This window comes from Felis catus, chromosome D1, assembly GCF_018350175.1.
Source record: "Felis catus isolate Fca126 chromosome D1, F.catus_Fca126_mat1.0, whole genome shotgun sequence".
Lineage (NCBI taxonomy): Eukaryota > Metazoa > Chordata > Mammalia > Carnivora > Felidae > Felis > Felis catus.
In genome coordinates this window covers 14,645,750-14,664,989 of record NC_058377.1, presented here as the reverse complement: position 1 = coordinate 14,664,989, position 19,240 = coordinate 14,645,750, and the positions used below count along the sequence as shown (strand labels likewise).

The window sequence follows — 19,240 nt, the reverse complement described above, 5'->3', positions numbered from 1 at the left end:
GGTGAAGAGCGTGGTAGCATCTTGGCTCACAGATGGGCTGTGAGTCATCACAGTCATCACATTGACTTGGCTCTAAGTCAGATAAAAGTACCCCTTAAAATTCATCTGAGTTTGACGTCTTTCAGAGATGTTGTTTACTACATGTTCTAATGTAAAACTCAACTAGGAAGGGATGACTAACGATACGGCGTAATTTATGTAAGTTAAGAATTAAACTAAGTGAACAAGAATCCAAAACCGTACCAAATAAGTACCAGTTTCCCAAAACATTTTCCCCGAACAGTCCTTTAGCATGATGCCCTCACAAGGGGAAATGTACCGAAGGCTGGCTCTGTCTGTGTTTGTTCTGCATTTGAAGACTTTCAACATTAAAAATAGCCTTACCTCTTTTCTGGATATTTCCTCTACTCTGTTGGGAAGAGGAGGTTAGAGCAAGAGTTCTCTTGAGAGTTCAATTAGGGGCAAAGCTAGTGTTCTTATGAATTCCTTTTTCCTCTGAGCGATTTCCAAAAAAGCCTCCCGAGGCCTGCTGATTGCTTGCTTTACGTTTCTCATTCTCGGCCTGTGATCAAACAGGCAACAGGGGAACATTCTGGCTACGAAGACTGTCAGCTGCAGAGGGGTGGAGTCCTGTGTCACTCTGTCAGTGGAAAGATCTCTTATTTGAAAGCATGCTGTAAACCTCACTGTTGGAGCATGAGAGCCCTGCACATCCACTACTTATCTGTCCCATCAGGCACTGACAGGAGTAATTACATTCTTTCCCTGGTGAATCAGCTGCTACTTCGGGAAGCCATTGTTTCAGTGGATGGTCTGTGTCCTCCAGAAACTTGCTGTTCACCTCCAGGCTTTGAAAACCCGAACTGGACCGGTGCCACTATTTCCTCTTGGCTCAAAGCTGTTGGTTGTACATGAGAGGTCAATGAAGAATAGCAAGCCCCAGTCCCAAACAGTAGAATGGCAGAGAGCCAGATTCCATACACTAGGCTTCTCCTTGCTTTGGGGCCTTAGAAGTACAAATTGAGAAGGAAAGGAGAGAAGTAAAATATGTTGTGCTGAACTTAGTAGTGTCATCAGTTTGGGGATCCGAGTAAGAGCATTAACCCACCTCCTCTGTCATCCTGTTTCCTTCCAGCACGGAAGTTATGGAAGACCTGCAGAAGCTCCTGCCTGGTTTTCCTGGAGTCAACCCTCAGGCCCCATTCCTGCAGGTGGCCACTAACATGAACTTCATGCACAACCTGCTGCCCATGCAAAACTTGCAACCAACTGGACAGCTTGAGTACAAGGTACCTGGATGTGGGAGAGGACTTGCCCCGTGGAGAAACACATTTGAGCTTCCTCTGAGAGCCTTTGAGGGACCTCGCCCAGGATTTAAGGGTGTCCTTATAGCGAGGCTGATTTCCCTTGCACAGCAGCTTGGGTGACAGGGAGGATCAGTCTGTACATACTTGAAGGATCCCCTCATTTCATGGGCCAGAGCACTGGTCTTTTCTCCTTCCCCCTTTCCCCTCTTACCGCTCTGTCCTGCCCACTTGTACTTGCGACAGGAGCAGTCCCTCTTACAGCCTCCCACCCTACAGCTGCTGAATGGAATGGGCCCCCTCGGCCGGAGGGCATCGGATGGAGGAGCCAACATCCAACTACATGCCCAGCAGCTGCTGAAGCGCCCACGGGGACCCTCCCCGCTTGTCACCATGACACCAGTGAGTAGCGGCACAGGGCCCGACCGACTTTCTCAGAGACTTTTGATAAAGAAGTTGCGGGCCTACGGCTGGGAACCCAAGGTCACCAACCTAAATATTGGAATGTCCTCTTCCTCTAACATCTGATGCTCAGTGTATTCCCATTTTCTTCAGGCTTGTAGGGTTTTCCAGACTTAACGTGTGGCGAACTCCTTTACTTAACCAAACAGTTACTACGCTGAAGCCTGTTTCCTCAGTGGGCCACTTACAGGCCCCCCCCACCCACCCACCTCGAGTGCTGCCACAGCCTTGCAGGCCACAGTGAGTCGCAGTGGCCTGACTTACACAGCCCTCACCCCGTAACTCCTCCCTGCCAGAGGGCGGCGCCTAACAGTTTTCTCTAGAATGCACTGCCCTTTACACTGGCTTGCAAGGTTATCTTGTCACCAGCCCTCTCTCCTTGATTAACACTACTTCACATTTTCGGTACGACCTGGATTAGTCAATTATTTGGCTTCCATAAACTCTAACCTAGTCAGTTGGTATCTCTCAGCCCCATCTTTTTTATTTTTTATGTATATATAGAGATACACGCACGCACACATAATGGTAACCTTCAAAGATTCTTTTCCTTCCCTGGGTTCTGGTTATTTTCCTGTCGGTAAATTCATTCTTTCATTCATTCGTTCAGTCCTACAGCACCCCATGATTGGGTGCTAATTACATCCATAGCCCTTACTAGGTTTTTAGGGCTCTGCTTCTCAACATACCTCTTGCTGAGGACCTTTTTCCCCCTTCAATCCATCGTGGGATTAATACCTTTGTAAAATACAAAGAAGTGAATAATTAGCGAAATAACAATTTCAAAACATACAACATACAAGGCTAGATTGTCAACAGACAGAATTGCTCTGTTAAATTGCTATAAAGGTTTCTAAAAGCTTACTCTTTATTTCTGTACTAACTTTACCATGGATTGGTAACAAAACACTTTGTGGACCCACACGGGTCCGTGGGCCACACTTCCAGTAACAGGGCTATCGGGAAAAGGAAGGATCAACATATGTGAAGTGTCGGAATAATAGTAAAAAGCCACGTGTGATTAAGTGCCAGAGTGAGTGTCGTGGACTAGGCGGTGGCAGAGGCATTCAGGGAAGGACAAGAACAATGTAGGTTATGAAGGACCGGGAACAGCTCTGTGGGAGGTAGAGTGACATACTCTGTCCACTGTAACTTTTTGTCAAGGTCACTAACAAACTTTTGTTGATAGATCTGGTGGGAATTTTTAATCTTTATCTTTTTGGATCTTCCAACCGTATTAGTCACTGCTGACCATTTTTTTCTCTTTAAAATACTGTCTCCTTTTGGCTTCTGTGATACTTCATTCTCATTTTCCTCCTGCCTCTCCTTTTCCGGTTCCTTTTTCTGCTTGTTCCTTAAAGTCCGTGAAACCCACATTTTATCTTAGGCCCTCTTTCCATCTCATTTTACACACTCTCTCTGGATGATCTTGTCCACTCGCATAATCTGTTACCGAGTGATTCTTCAGCTCAGAACCCTCTTCTCTTCTGCATTGTCCACTTCGCACAGCTGACTGCCTCCGGCAGAGATTTAGTTGGTTATCCCAGAAGTCCTCACAATTTTAATTCGACATGTCCTCAAATGACTGCGTGTAACCTGTTTCTCCTCCTGGGTAACAGTGACTGGCACTGTTGTTCTCCTGGTTACACAAGCTAGAAATGTGGGATCTGTCTTAACTCTTCCCTCTCCCTCATCCCTGTATCAAGTCAATTATCCAGTGCCTTACTTCTGTCCTCCACCGCTCCTTCCGGAAGTCGCTGTCATCCTTTGCCGAGATTGACACAGTGGCCTCCTAACTAGCTTCCTTGCCTCCGGTCTTGTCCCCTAATCCCCAACACCAGCCCTTCTCACAATGCAACTCGAGCAAGCTAGCTTTCTAGAGTACAAATTTTATTAACATCATGTCCCTGCCTGAAATCCTTTAGTGATTCACCGCTGCCGCTCCTCAAAATATACTTCTTAATGTGGTATTCCAGGCCATTTATAACTGGCCACCGTATCCCTCTCCTGCCTCATCCATGGCCACTTCCTGCCTAACCCTGTTCACTCCAGCCTCAAGGAACTATAGTAAGGGATCTGAACACCCTAGCAGCATTTAAACGTTGGAATTACTCCCAAAGTTTTTGTTTTGTTTTATTGTGATCGTCCATTAAGAAAAAAAAAAAAAAAAAAGCTCTTTTGTGATAATGGAAGTATGACATTTTGCTCTAGTGCCTGAAGTATGGTGATTATGAGAGCCACCAGGCCGTGAGGAGCTATGAAGGATGTTCAGCACTCTCATCCTCACGTAGTTGAGGACGTCACAATAATGCGTGCATCGTGGTGGTTCTCAATGCACGTGTGTGTTTGGGTGGGTGACAGCTATTTTCAAGCATTGAATCGCAACCGCACAATTATATGTGTACTAAAATGTGCTGTTAAAAAACCATCACGCTTTTCTGGCACTAGAGACATCTGAACACTGGTGATAACATTAATATGAAACAACAGGTCAGTGCCTAGACATTCCAGGTAAACAAGCTTCTACCTTATTTTCAGGTCCTCAGACACCTGCAGGCCTGCTCTTTTCTCTCAGCCTAGAAACCCCGAAGGCTGTGACCCTTTTCCTCCATGCGCGGCCAGCTCCTGTCCACCCTTCAGGTCTCAGATGCAGTGTTACATCCCCCCGAGATGCCGTTAGAGGACTTGGGCATGCTATTCTGTAATTATCTGTTTACTTGTCTCTGTCCTCCCCTGGACTGTAAACTGAGGGCAAGAACTGTATTTGTGAATTCACATTTTATCCTGGAACATAGTAGGCATTCAGCTCTTTGTTGGATGAATAAATGAATGAATGAAGATGACTCAGAGGAAGAAATCCAAATTAAAACCACCCGAGCGAGGTAAAAATGGCACGCTTAGAAGGGCCTGTGAAAGTCCTGTATAACCCAGGGGTCCTGGGAAAGTTTCGTAAATAAGAAAATGAACAGAAAGGCCTGTCCCACGTCCGGTTTCTAGAATAAGAGCTCCGACGGAAGAAGCGCCACCTTGAGCTTTTCCTTCCTGTCTCTCTCCAGGCAGCGCCGGCGGTTACCCCTGTGGACGAGGAGAGCTCAGATGGGGAGCCAGACCAGGAAGCTGTGCAGAGGTAATGTGACATCTGGCGGTGCTCGCAGAGCGTCCTTGGGCAGGCTCCCCCTGCAACCAACGAAAGGTCACCTCTGCCCAAGGAGGTGGTACAGTGCAGCTTCAACATTTGTGTGGTCTCTTTGCTCAAGCCAGATGGCATGTTCCTCCCCTCATGGAAGTAACAGAAGACTACCCAGAAAATGTCATTTCTGTAAGCACCACTGGAAGTCCCCTAAGTGACAGCAATAACCATAAGAACTTTTTCTCTCCTCCCTCCTTCCTTACTTGCCCCCTGCCTTCATATTTGCAACTCCGATAGTATTCACCAGGCGCAAAGCCTGCTCCTACCTGCCAAGAACTGTTTACTGAAAAGGAATTGGCGATCTGGGATGACCGTGATCCTAGCTAGTCTGGCCATGGACCTCTGGCATGGACTCTTCCTTTCCAGGAGAATGAATGCCTCTCGTACTGTTTGCCGTGTGCTTCTTCCATCCCCTTGTACCAACAAAGAGATAATGAAAAAAGAATATGGGATTCGGGCCAGGGACAGATGCAGATTATCCATTGTTTGCAGAACCTTGTTGAGAGATGCCTAACTCGCAGAGAGTGGCAGTGACCATCAGGCGTGCTGTACTGTTCACTTTACCTCAGCCCCCGTTAGCCGTGGTCTGCAGCCCCGTGCATGCCCCCCCACCCCCCCGTGGGAATTGTCTTTCTTATTTCCCGGGAAGGGCCGGGGCGGGGGTGGGGGCGGTTTGGACCAGAATCCAGCATGTATTTTCCCAGAAACACAGGTGTCCTTCAAGATTATATGTTTTTCCCTTGAGGGAAGTTGAAATAAAATGGTTTTCACGGGCTCTCGGGGAAACTTTGGGTGTCTTTATCAAATGGGTATGGAACCGCTGATGGCTTTTTCTCTTGGGCCAGTGGACATACCACCAATCACTCTATCGTCCGTTAACTGTTTTTAGCTTAAATGGGCAAAGTAGTTAAGAATGAAGCAAGACCACTTTTTAAGAACCTGACAGTTGCTGGCCAGTACTCTCTTCTTACCCCCAGCAGCTCTGTATGTGAGAGCTGCTGTTCAAAAAGAAGCTGGTCCCATTTGGAAAGAAGAGTGGAGAACAGGGTGTTGGCAGGCGGGTCAGCCAATAGAAGAAAAATTGTGGTAACCTTTTTTTTTCTTTTCTTTTTTCCCCTCTTGATGCTGTCGTTTCTATAGTTTGCTGATGGGCCCTGCTGGTGTCCTGGGAAAAAAAAAAAAAATGAACTAGGAAACTTCCTGCCTTTCTACCGTAATTAATTAGATAGTTGCGTATCACTTTATCTTCTTTGTCTTGGATTTTACTTCCTCCGGCTCCACCTTCTTTTTTCTCGAGACCAACATTTAAAGGGTATTTAGATGGGGTACATCAGCCCATCAGTGCTGATGTAATGGGGAGGGATAATGCTTCTTCTGTGCACACCCAGGAAGAGCATCAGTGACAGGAGGAAGCCGTCAGCTAGATGAAGGGGGGCCCATAGCTTATGTTTGCTATTGACTAAGTAGTGCATCCAATAGATCATTAGAATAAAAGTCATTAGCTTGTCAATTCCTAAGCTTTTGAAACTTGAGTTTTTCTCGCCTTGCCTTTTTTTCCCCTAAAACCAATTCTGAACATTTCATGTGGTTTCATTTCTTCATCCTCTAGAGAATGTGGTTCCCTCGGGACGACGTCCGTGTTTCTTCTCTGATGATTGACTTACAGTCATGGGGCAGGAGGGAAGGGGGGTTTTGAAAGCGCTCAGCCACAGTTGGAAGGACTTACAAGTGAGGACAGTCTCAAAACCCAGGGGCCGTTGGGATCTAAAGACTCCATGGAGCCCTTCTGAATATCTCTCTTGGCTCATCTCTAGGAATAACTCTTAGGGCTCATTTCCTCCGACTTGGATTTTGGAAATTTGGAGGGCAAAGAGGAATAAAATTAACAAGTGGGAAACAAATTCTTCTTTCAAATGGCATGCAGTAAGGAAAATCGATCTTCTTTGTGAGCTCCCATCTGTTTTCTCTCTTCTCTCGGTGGCTGCTCTCAGGTCCCGAATCCAGCCGCTGCAGCGGTGAGCCAGCTTTTGTTGGCCAGCTGAACGCGTCTCACTTCCATCCAGCCAGGGATCTGTTTGCCGCTGAGCCCTTTCTGAGCTCTGGCACGATTTCATTCTGAGTGCTTCGGATGAACTTCTGATGCTTCTTGCTGAGGAACATTCCTGTCTGTCTTTTTTACTATGCAATGTGTTCCTGCCTGTTGCAGGTACTTGGCAAATAGGTCCAAAAGGCACACACTGGCCATGACCAACCCTACAGCTGAGATCCCACCGGACCTACAGCGGCAGCTAGGACAGCAGCCTTTCCGTTCCCGGGTCTGGCCTCCTCACCTGGTACCTGATCAGCATCGGTGAGTAGCCACATGAGCTACGTGAGCTCCTCGAGGCTCATCGGGCAGGCACCCTCCTTGCTGTGCTTCCAGTGACGGTGACCCGCATCGAGGCTTTAACCAGCATCCTGAGCTCACATCTTCTCAGCTCCTTTCACTAAGCAGTGCGCAGGGCAGTTCGAGATTCTTCTTCCCCTTTCCCTTGTAGACATGTTTATGGTCTGCAGTTGATCCTCGTGATTCTAGGTGTTGACTCAGAGATGAGATTGAACTTGAAACCTGCAAGGAGGCCAGCTGGAAATGGGAGGATTTGTAGCCATATCGGTAGACTGGACCCTTAGTAACCCGTCACCTTCCAAAGCCTGAGCATTTCTTACCATGTCACCACTGAACAGTGAGCTTGGACATGGAGGAAGGAGCATCCCTTTGTGAATGGTGGAGCAGAGATACTGCATTCTCTTGAGTGTTGTGCTCAAGAAGTCATTCTTGCAATAATATTCTGAAGGCTGAAATCTTTTACTAGGTCTCTGTTACATTTGTAATTCATCCTCTTGAAGAAATAACAAGCTTAAGCTTCCTGGCCAAGGAAACGTCATAAAACTGAGTACAAGTAAGCCCCCTGGGAGCACAGGGGAGTGACCCCTGCCTCTGGCTTAAGAAGGTGACTACCTTCTGCAGACACCTCGACGACTACAGTTCTTAGCTGTGTCCACCCCAAAGCTGTCCCCCGTCTCATGGGCCACACTTCCCAAGCCGCCACCGATTGCTAGAGCTCATTTTATTTCCATCTCGTTGGGAGGACGGTGAAAGCAGCCTTACTTGGGAAAGTTGAAAAGCAGTCGGGTTCCAAGGAAAGGAAGTTTGTGGATGCGTTGTTATTAAATCTGGTCGCCAGCTCACACTGGCGAGCTTGACGACAGTGTTTTTATTGTGACTAGTTCCCCGTCAGGCGTCCACACAATCAGCAGGGACAGGTGGACTCTGTGCAGACTGAGACATAATCAGTGCTGCGTTGGCAACTCTGAGAGAAGGCAGATAAGCTCTTCGAGACGACCGTGAATAACCGTAAAAATGGTCTGGTAGGGACTAGCAGGAATGGCGGCTCTCAAATAAAACGGTGTCCCTGGCCGGAGAGACAGTGTTGTTCCGAGGAGAATCTCTCAGGACCTGCGCTGTGAGGGCACTGCACGGAAAGGTCCTCGGAGTAGTTATTGGAGGGCTGCCCCTCCCCACCCCACCCCAACCCCTGCCATAAATTTTCTGTGATTTCTCAACAGCTCTGAGCTCTCCACTGTTACCTAACAGAACCTCTGTCTCTTTGTTCTTCCTTGTTTCTGTCGTCCCTGCCTCCTCAGCCTGACAGTTTTTTAGCCTCTGTCAGGGTCTGCAGTTGAGCTGAAGTCCGTCGGGTGTCCCGACTTGATTGAACGTGCTCCTCAGGAGATAGTCTTCGTGGGGAAACGTGAAGGTCGGCACCTGCCCCACAGTCAGCCTTTATCGCGGAGTCTCGGGCCTGTTTACGCTTGTTTAGTGAGGAAGGCCACGGTGGCAGCAGCCCCGTTTGTGTCACGGCTCCCTGTCAGGGCGTGGCCCGCTGAAAAATCTGTCCGCCGTCTGCTTTCGTGTGGACGCTCTCGGTAGAGTGTTTCAAGGGTTTCCTGTGGTCAAGGGAGTTTGAATTGGAATGAACGTTCGATGAGTGGCACCTTGTGTGAAGTGGGGCACTGATACAAACTGGTGTGTGCGGAGGGGGTTACTATAAAAATATGGCAACACCAGAGACCGAAATCGGTCTTCAGAGGAAAAGAGAAACTTTGCAAAGCCGTAAAACACTGGACTTGAGCGGCCGAGACAGATTATTGAGTCCCTCTCGTTTTCTGGAGGAAGTGGCTTAAAAACAGCATAGACATCTGTTCTTCCGGGGTATAATTCATGAAGTCCAGTGTGGGGACAGAAGAGGGGTCTCCTCAACCTTTTCAATCCTGAAAGTATAATTTAAAATTAAAAAAAAAAACAACTTATTTTAAGTGTAATTTAAAAAACGAACACAGAATGGATTTTTTTTTTGAAGTGGGGAACCAAGTTCCTGTTTGAAAAGTGTAGTGGGAATATCAGCCTCATAGGAGGCTGTCCCGAGCTCGAACGTGATTGCTGATAAAAGTAAAACACAAATCGGTCTCGTCAGTGCTTCCGAAATGAGCAACTGCATCGGAACCGTCCCTCTCGAGTTTCTGTGCCGGACTGACCTGGGTCGGTCCTGAGCTTCTGGAAAAGTCATGAAACACCTGGGCCTGGGAGTTGCCACTCTGACAGAAGAGAGTGGGTTTTGTGCAGTCAGGTCGTATTCACCACCCGAAGAGCACAGCTTTCTGAGGGAATCCGAAACGGGTCCAGTGTCAGAAAATATTGAAAGCCTGAGGCTCTGATTTTAGGAGAAAACAGTATTATTTGCCTGCTTTGACTCCAGACCCTCGAAGTAGAAACAAGACTAGGAAGTACCGAGATGTTCCTGGAAAGAGGCTTTCGTGATTGCTGCCTCTGGAGTGTGTCTGCCAAAGTCACGTGTCTTGTGTTACACCTGTGTGTCCGTGCTCATGTCCTGCGCGCGCCTCCGTGCCGAGCTTCGGGTGGAGCCTGACCCCAAAGTCCTCCTTCGCGAAGGCAGGGCAGAGGGCTTTCCCCCGCGGCCAGGACCCCTGACTGCTCTGCACGCAGCCATCGGAGCCTCCGAGGCCCTCCCCATCTGCATTGTATTTGACCTCGCTGCTCACCCTGCTTCCTTAGCCTTGTTCTGCTTCAGTCCAGAGCGAGCAGCTAGCCAGGCGGTACAGCATTTCACCCATGGTTCAGTGTGATACCATCTCCGCCCTGGACATGAAACCCTGATCCTCTCCATCAGCTGCTGGAATGCTGCCTGGGCAGTCTTTTATCTGCTTACCTCAACCCATAAACATCTCGTTCTGATTAGGTGACAAAGGTGTTAGCTTCTGACTCTGATGCTGTCATTCTTTCTCTCTGTGAGATACTGGCTGTGCTCTGACTGAGCAGTGGGGTTTTGTAGGCAGTCCACACGATTCCTCTGTTGTTAGGGGGCTGGGGGGAGGCATGCCGCTCTGGGCAGTGAATTTTCACAGCGGGCAACCTTATTTGCGTTGACCGGTTTCGTGTGCAGGATCTTGAGGCCCACATTCCTTAAGAATGTGCTGTCTCCATCTGGGGATCAGAAGCCCCCCCCCCCAACTTTCCTCCCACATGAACCTCCACCCTCCACTTTCTGGCACAGAACCTATGACTTCCAAGCCAGGCCTTTGCCACAAAGCTGACTGTAGTTTCCTTCGGGTCATACAGAGAGTACTGCTCGGGGAAAACCGGGTCAGACGGTGAATTTTAGGTTTCGAAAGACGCTAGAGAGTCCCGAGTATGAAAACAAGAGCCCCCTTACGGCTTGGCCTGAGGGCTACGGAGAGGCTCTTCTCTCTGACCTAGTGTATCTGTAAGAACTGGATGTATTTGATTCCAGGACCTCACCGGGCTTGGAAATTAAGCCAGCTCAAGGTAAGTGGAAATGGAAGACGTGCGGCTGGAGTTCTGTAAAGGGCAGCAGGCTAGGGAAATGGCTGGCCTCTGGAGATGGCCCGGAAATGGCGTAATACACAGACAGGGCTGCACGTGCAGCCAGCCATCTTTGCGTTCTTCTGGAACAGCAGTCCCTGGGTGATGTGGTCAAAGGCCCTGAGTCCTCGCCCCTGACCTTCTCTTCCCATGTATTTAGCTCTACCTACAAGGACTCCAACACCCTGCACCTCCCCACGGAGCGTTTCTCCCCCGTGCGCCGGTTCTCAGATGGGGCTGCAAGCATCCAGGCCTTCAAAGCTCACTTGGAAAAGCTGGCCAACAGCAGCAGCATCAAACAGCTGCAGCAGGTAATGGGAGAGACGGCAGGCACCTCGGGAGAAGCGTGGGGAACGCAGAGCAATAGCGTGGAGGACCGGGGTGGCAAACCTCGGCCCTGTTTGTGTCAAGGTTCAGATCCGTGTAGCTTCCCAACGCTCTTTGCTTACTCCCTGGTATGTACAGCTTTCCCCAGGATCAAACTTGCTCAGCCCACGAGGGTCTGGGTTTTTCTCCTGTCAGTGTAATATTTAGAGAAGGACTTCTGGGCTTGGGTTTCAGTGGGAAGCCCCAGGGAAGATACCTCTAAGCAAGCTTGGCATTCTGCTCCTGACTTCTGGGCACTGGCCGTTGCTAGAACCTACTCAGTGCTGTTACCGCCCAGCACACCCTCCGGTGGGGAGGGAGTGGTGCTCCCAAAGGAAGGAAGTGTACCTCCAGGCTTGTGTGAAGGGCCACCGTCCTTCCTGCCTCTCTGATGACCAGGCTCCAGGCGACGTGTGCTTCATATACGGATTGCACACCAGACGCTCTGTCTCACACACGGGCCCCTCTTGGCCTTTTCCGTTCACTCACCCAACACGGAAGGTGAATATATTGAGTACACGAATACCCGCATACGTGCGTTAGTTGCTCTCTGAGGACCCCGGTCCGCTCTCGGGGCTCTTTCTGCCCACGAGACCTCGGGGGGCAGGTCTGCATCTGCCGACGTCGCTGCATGGGGGGGGGGGGGGGGCGGTTGCAGCCCACCTGTATGAGCTGCCTTTCCCTTCAGGAGTGTGAGCAGCTGCAGAAGATGTACGGGGGGCAGGTTGACGAAAGAGCCCTGGAGAAGACCCAGCAGCAGCACGTGCTGTACCAGCAGGAGCAGCACCACCAGATCCTCCAGCAGCAGATCCAGGTGGGCCTCCACTCTCCGCTCTCTCCAGCTTGTGTGGGGCGTGAGGGTTTTGGAGGAGGCCACGCAGGGCAGAGCGGACTTGTGTTTGTGGTTGACGCGTGTGAGGAGAGGTAACCAGACTTTCCGATGAACCGCCAGAGCATGAACCTCAGTCACAGACCGCTGTTTCTGTTTCTGGCCTTCCTGGGAACAGCTCCGATTCATCTTCAGGCTCACGGTCCTTCTTCTCCTTTCCCCCATATGTTTAGGATTCTATCTGTCCTCCTCAGCCTTCTCCACCTCTCCAGGCTGCATGTGAAAATCAGCCAGCCCTCCTCACCCACCAGCTCCAGAGGTAACGAAGCACTTGTTTCACGCCCAGGCCGCTGTCTCTATGGCTCGCCGTCCTTGGCCCGACTCATATGGGAGACTTGGACTGGCTGTAGTGTTCGTCTCAGAAGAACATACATGAGAAGTGGAGAGGTCGACTTAAACGTTAGCTGCCTCCCTGAAATCCTGACTTTATTTGGTCCTTGTGCCACTTCATTTTCTTAGCCCCACAGGCAAAGTAATCTGGCAGCAAGACAGGCCCGGACACAGGCCCACTGTGACCTGTGCCTCCCTTTGCGAAGTCTGGGAAGATAAGACGTGGGTGGGTCCTAAATATACTGTGGTAGGTGGTTTATGGATATTTTTCTAGCCCGGAGTCTTATCAAAACTAAAAAAAAAAAAAAAAAAAAAAAAAAAAAAGTTTCTGCTTATGTGTATCCTGTGACTGAAAGTAACATCAGGGGTTATATTGTCAGCTCAGGAAATTTACTTATTTATCTGGTTTTGTCTTTTGCTTTTGTTTTGTTTTGTTTTGTTTTTAAGGTTACGGATCCAGCCTTCAAGCCCACCCCCCAGCCACCCCAACAACCATCTCTTCAGACCACCCAGTAATAGTCCTCCCCCCATGAGCGGCGCCATGATCCAGTCTCACGGTGAGTTCAGGGGCTTAGACTGAGCCATGAAAAGCTTAGCTACCTGGAGAAAATCAGTCCTAGTGTTGAGCGCAATAGGATTTAAGGGTATAGGCTCTGGAGTCAGACTGCCTTGGTTTGAATCCCGGTCCCAGCACCTCCTTAGCTGTGCAGCCTCAGATAGGTTACTTAACTTCTGCATGCCTGCACTTTTCTAAATGTAAAAGAGCGAAAATAATAGTATTTAATGAATAAATATCTGAAAAGCATTTAGAAGTCTTTGGCACAAGATAGTTCTTGATAAAGGTTAACTGTTATTAATATTTTCGATAAAACCCCCTCCAACCCTACCGAATAAAAAGCTGCTACCAGAACCCTCCCCATTGTCGTGCCTCCATTTGGTTCTCCGTTAGCACGTGTGGGATCCTCTCTTGTGGGTGTTTAGGAGGAGGGAAAGATGAGTGTTCCCTAATTGGTATGAGTCTTCAGAGACCAGCGATCTGAGGATTTAGTATTGCCCAAATGAATAGTCTCTTAAGTAACGCCACACGGTGTAGATCCCCTGAAGAGTCTGAATTGGTCTCTGGGCCCTGCCTACTCAATGTGGGGTCCCCCGACCAACAATACCAGCAGGAAAAGTAGAGTCTCAGGTCCCATCTCGAGCCTGCTCAATCACAGTGTCCATTTTAGCAAGATCGCTGGGCCATTTGCATGTATGTGTGAGTTTGATAAGCACTGCCCTAGATCAGAGCTACTCAAAGAATAGTCTGGGACCAGCTCTCAGACAGCTTACTTGCAAATACAGATTCTGGGGGTAGGACCCAGGAATCTGTGTTTTACCCAGCCCTCCAGATGAGTCTTCCACACGCTGAAGTTTGTGAAGCACCGATCTAGATGGCGTCTGGTTTGAGTGTCCTCATTGGCTCCTGCTGCCTCCAGCTGGCACGCAGCCCAGGCGTTTGGTGACTCTAAGGTTCCTCTCTCTCCAGGTGCTGCGTCGCCCTCCCAGTTTCCGGGCTTACCGTCCCGCAGTGCTGTCTACCAGCAGCAGCCTGAGAACTGCTCCCCCCCTCCCAGCATGGCCCTCACCTGCCTGGGCATACAGCAGCCCTCCCAGTCACAGCAGGTGACCATCCAAGTACAGGAGCCTGTTGACATGCTCGGAGGCATGCCGGGGGCCACTGCGGGCTCTGCCGGGCGGGGCATGTCCATCAGCCCCAGTGCCAGTCAGATTCAGATGCAGCACCGTACCAACCTGATGGCCGCCTTCAGCTATGGGCACCGCCCCCTGTCCAAGCAGCTGAGTGCCGACAGCGCGGAGGCCCACAGGTGAGGCTGCCTGAAGTCACCAGCCATCTGTCTAGGTGGTCCGGGTGGGAGGAAGCCCCTTAGCAGGATGAGAGGGGAGAAGGGGAGGAGAACTCATCTGGCTGGGCTGTGCCCGTCTCCCCCTTTCTAACGTCAGGGTGGGTGGCTAGGGGGTGAACCTGAAACCTGTTTATTGACAGAGGAGGAAAATGACAAAGCTGCCTTCCTCTGTGTCTGCAAAGAAGAGAATGGCCCTATTAGAGGAATTTCTTAAAATGCCAGTTGTCCCTTGTCTGTCTCCTTAGGCTTCTTTCCCTCCCTGCCACTCTTACACTAAGAGATTGGTGCTTTAGTCACTCCGATAATGCTGTACAATAGGCCAAGTTGCCGTCTTCAAGCGGGAGCTGGATCTGTTCCGCACACAGCACCCCGTGTCCCTTGACGTTCCCGGAGAAGCGAATGAGCAGGGGTGGGGCCTGCACGCCCACCTCCCCTGCCGCACCCCAGTTCTCTGTGCCGGGGGCTCCCTGCTGAGGAAGAGTGGTAGCTGGCCCCGGGGGAGTCTAGCGCTCTCGCGACGTGGATGCCTGGTACTCACTCCCTTTTGTGTCTGCAGCTTGAACGTGAATCGGTTCTCCCCTGCTAACTACGACCAGGCGCATTTACACCCCCATCTGTTTTCGGACCAGTCCCGGGGTTCCCCCAGCAGCTACAGCCCTTCAACAGGAGTGGGGTTCCCTCCAACCCAAGCCCTGAAAGTCCCTCCACTTGACCAATCGCCCACCTTCCCTCCCAGCGCACATCAGCAGCCACCGCACTATACTACGTCGGCGCTGCAGCAAGCCCTGCTGTCCCCCACGCCGCCAGACTATACCCGACACCAGCAGGTACCCCACATCCTCCAAGGACTGCTCTCCCCCCGGCACTCACTCACCGGCCACTCGGACATTCGGCTGCCCCCGGCAGAGTTTGCACAGCTCGTTAAAAGGCAGCGGCAGCAGCAGCAGCAGCAGCAGCAACAGCAGCAGCAGGAGTACCAGGAGTTGTTCAGGCACATGAGCCAGGGGGACGCTGGGAGTCTGGCTCCCGGTCTCGGGGGACAGAATATGACGGAGCGCCAGGCTTTATCGTATCAGAATGCTGACTCGTATCACCACCACCACACCAGCCCCCAGCACCTTCTCCAAATCAGGGCACAGGAACGCATGGCTCAGGCTTCCTCCCCCAGCCCGGCCCATGGGTACGCTCACCAGCCAGTGCTCACGCACTCGGAGAGCATGGAAGAGGAGGACCCCTGTGAGGTGGCCAAGGATGGCTTTCCAGACAGGACGAGCCCCAATACAGCGACCAGAGGTTGCCGTGACAGCACACTACTCTTGAGTGCTGGCGGACCCGGGGACCCCGAATCTTTACTGGGAACTGTGAGCCACGCACAGGAATTGGGGGTACACCCCTACCGGCATCAGCCACCTGCTGCATTCGGTAGAAACAAGGTGTCCAGCCGAGGTAAGAGTCCCTTCGACGTACAAGTCCCAGGCCTGTCTGTCCTCATTCACCTAACTCAGTGATGGTATCTTTTCCCAGCCAGGGCTCTGTGTTCCTAGGAGGAAAAGAATTCCTGAGAAGGCCTTCGGGACCTTCCAGGGGAGAAATATACAGGGCACGGGTACCGTTTGGTAAGGCGTCTGCTTTCAGAATAAAGAGGTAGCGATAGAAAACTAACACTTAGATAGCACAGCCGGTGGGAATAGTTCCCGTTTCCCCTAGTCACACCATGGCTCCTAGGAATCCAGAATTTCCTGTCTTCAGGAACACAGTCAGCCAGCGCTAGGGGAAGTATGACTTCGTGTAAGTCGTGTTGGACCAAGAGTCAAAAGAACACCTCCGTTCTGGACTCACCTCTGTCACGAAGGCGATAACTTGTCGCTTAATCCCTTGGGTTCATATTTTTCTCATCTGTGAAAAATGGGCAGGAGGAATAATGGCGCACGAGAGAAGCGCGTGCTGCTCCGAAACATGATGTAAACGCGAGGCGTTGTTACTACTCTGCTCAGCTCATTCGTGAGCAGAATACAGAATATCACAGCATCGTAAGGGGCCCCGTGTGCATCATCCTACGTCGCTTTATATAACGGATGAGTGCGTTCGTTCGTTTCCATCCTGAAGGAGATCAGGATAACCAGCCGCCGGTCATACTTGGAAAATCTGGTTCCGTTGGCATCCTAGACACATTCTGCCCTGATTCCGTCCCCTCCACACAGATCATGGGACATGAGTTAATCCAGGAAAGGTAGAGCCTTGAAACCGAGCGGATTCCGCATCCTTCCCCTCTTGGAGCTACCTGCGTCTTCTGTCCTGTCCTTTAAGGTCAATGCACAAACTCCTAGGGGAATTAGGTTCCATGGCACAGAGTTGGACAGAAGGCCTTGCTCTGAATCCGTTTATGAAGAGGACTTGGCGCTTCCCGGCTGTGCTTATTGATGCACCGATAGGGGTGGCCATGTGGTTGCATAGGACAGTTTAAAAATCCTGGGCTTTGGAACAAATGGGTGCCATCCAGCTTAGAGGCCTGCATCAGGCAGGCATACTGTATTCACTTGTGGCTGCTGTGTTTGTAGGTGGACAAAGGATTGTGGGAGATTCCGGAACCAGGTCCTATGTGGAATGGCTGACAGACCTGGTGGGGATGTTTAAGCTTAGGGGAAAAAAGAGTAAGGAGAACCATCGTATCTACCAGAGGGAAGGAGGGAGTAGACTCTTTGGGGTCCATATCACGGGCCAGGACCAAGAACAGGATAGAAGTTGCAGCAAATAAATGTCAACTCCTGGGGAAGACTGTAATAAGAACTTTCCAGAATAAGCTACCCTAGCGCCTCGGAGCCTCTTGTCACTGGGAGTGTTCCAGCAGAGGCAGGGTGATAGTATCAGGAATAGTGTGGAAAGGCTTCCTGTGTGAAGGAAAGCTTTCACCAGATTAGCATCCTATATTTGGCGTAAAAAAGAGAATGGCTAACATCTCTGCGGTGTCGTCCATGTGCCAGACACCCACTGCTATTCGTACGGAAATTCATTTAATCCTCATAACAACCCCATGAGGCAGTAGCTCTTCCTGTCCCCATTTTACCAGTGAGACAAATGAGGCACAGGTTATGTAAATCGCCCCCAAGGTCAACTGCTGTTAAGTGGCACCGAACCCAAGAGTTACTCTCAGCTCACTGCAGCAGGTGCTGACCCAGCATGTCCCGGTGGGCGAGGCAATGAGGAAGGAGCGAAGCTGGAGCAGATAGTGTAAACCCCCTGCTCCCCGCAACCTGCGTTGCCATGTGTGAAAACACCTTTGGAAATGTTTTTCTTCAAAGAAGCTAACTTCTCTTCGGTTTTCCCTCCTGTGTGACTCCTGTGTACAGAACGGCCAGGGGGGCTTAACACCTATATCCCATCATTGTCAGAGTATCGCCCCCCCTTGCCGGGGGTGCCGGTCTACTGGGTACCTAAAGCGAGGCAGAATGTAGCCGGCTGGTACGAGAGCTTTGGGAACACCAGATGGGGGACAGAAGGTTCTCAGTCAGAGGAGTGGGGTTTCCAGCCTTAAGTGCTCTTTGAGTTGGGTCTTGGTGGATGGAGAGGAATTTCCCATTTGGCTGGAGCGGGAGACGCAGGGGGCGGGACCAGTGGGTGGGAAGGTCTCTGTGAGGTTTGCGGTGGGGGGAGAGCAAGCAGGCTTGACAAGTTGGTGGTGTAGTGCACATCAGGGAAATCGTAGAAGCTAAGGGCAGGAATTTTCTTTTTTTTTTTTTTTTCACTTTTAAAATGCTAATTTATTATTTTTTAATTTTTTAAATTATTATTATTTTTAATGTTTATTTGTTTTTGAGGGAGAGAAAGAGCATGAACGGGGGAGGGGCAGAGAGCGAGGGAGACACAGAATCCGAAGCAGGCTCCAGGCTCTGAGCCGTCCGCACAGAGCCCCACGCAGGGCTCGAACTCATGAACGGCAAGATCATGACCTGAGTCACAGTTGGACTCTTAACCGACTAAGCCACCTACGTGCCTGTAAAATGTTAACTTATTAAAGTTTAAGACAATTACATATGGTATAATAGTACACAGTGTGTCCTTTTTTTTTTTTTTTTTAACATTTATTTTATTTTTGAGAGAGAGCGCACAGGGGAGGGAGGATCCAAAGCGGGCTCCGCGCTGACAGCAGAGAGCCCGACATGGGGCTTGAACCTGAGATCATGGCCTGAGCTGAATTAGTAAGTCAGACGCTTAACCGACTGAGCCACCCAGGGTGCCCCTACTGTGTGTTATTTATGCAGACACAAAGGGAAACTGGCTATTAAGTGAAAACAGAAATTGTGTCCGATAATAAATAGAACCAAAGTTCACAGCACCAGTGAACATTAATTTGTCTTTAATACCACTTTACAAATTGTTTGTATCTGGGCAGAGGTTTTCTAAAATCCCGAGCATGATCTAGATCCAGCAGCAGGTGCCTTCCCTTCCGGCCAGAGCTTCATGGTTGTGATTCTTGTGACAGATCTCCCCTACCTCCTCTCCTGGCTGAGCGATCATCATCCCTTGTCTGCTCCCTCTTCCTTCTCCCATCCACCACCATCACCGTTCTCCCCTACAGCCCTCTCTTCCGCTCTCTGGAGGAATCTGGCCAGAAGCATATGCCTCAAGCTCTTAGCTCAAGACTCCCCTGTACCTGTTGCCTCATTATCAGTCTTGCCAGCATCTCCCCCCCCCCCCGCCCCAAAGTCCTCTTTTTTCTTAAATGTGCTTTTCCTGACCTTTGATGTGAGCTTTTCTGGAAGCTGTAATAGCTCTTGCCCTGCTTGCTAGTACATTGTGGAGATTATTCTCCCTTGTGTCTACCCAGTTGGCTCTAAACTTAACTCTTTAACTCAG

At 50.2% G+C, this 19,240-nt stretch overlaps 1 protein-coding gene across 9 annotated transcripts in view; it reads left to right on the top strand.

The window, feature by feature from the left end:
- The window catches only part of SIK3 (SIK family kinase 3), a 253,200-nt gene that overhangs the window by 218,026 nt on the left and 15,934 nt on the right, over nt 1–19,240 (top strand). For 7 of the 9 annotated variants that reach the window (XM_023239137.2, XM_023239135.2, XM_023239132.2 and 4 more), the window contains 10 exons: nt 1,136–1,289; nt 1,551–1,706; nt 4,823–4,893; nt 7,163–7,306; nt 11,058–11,208; nt 11,952–12,077; nt 12,326–12,411; nt 12,930–13,039; nt 14,008–14,347; nt 14,943–15,832. In XM_023239137.2, coding sequence (XP_023094905.1) covers nt 1,136–1,289; nt 1,551–1,706; nt 4,823–4,893; nt 7,163–7,306; nt 11,058–11,208; nt 11,952–12,077; nt 12,326–12,411; nt 12,930–13,039; nt 14,008–14,347; nt 14,943–15,832 — 2,228 coding nt within the window. The remainder of the gene's footprint in view (nt 1–1,135; nt 1,290–1,550; nt 1,707–4,822; nt 4,894–7,162; nt 7,307–11,057; nt 11,209–11,951; nt 12,078–12,325; nt 12,412–12,929; nt 13,040–14,007; nt 14,348–14,942; nt 15,833–19,240) is intronic. The other 2 variants (XM_023239133.2, XM_023239136.2) reach the window with 2 other exon arrangements.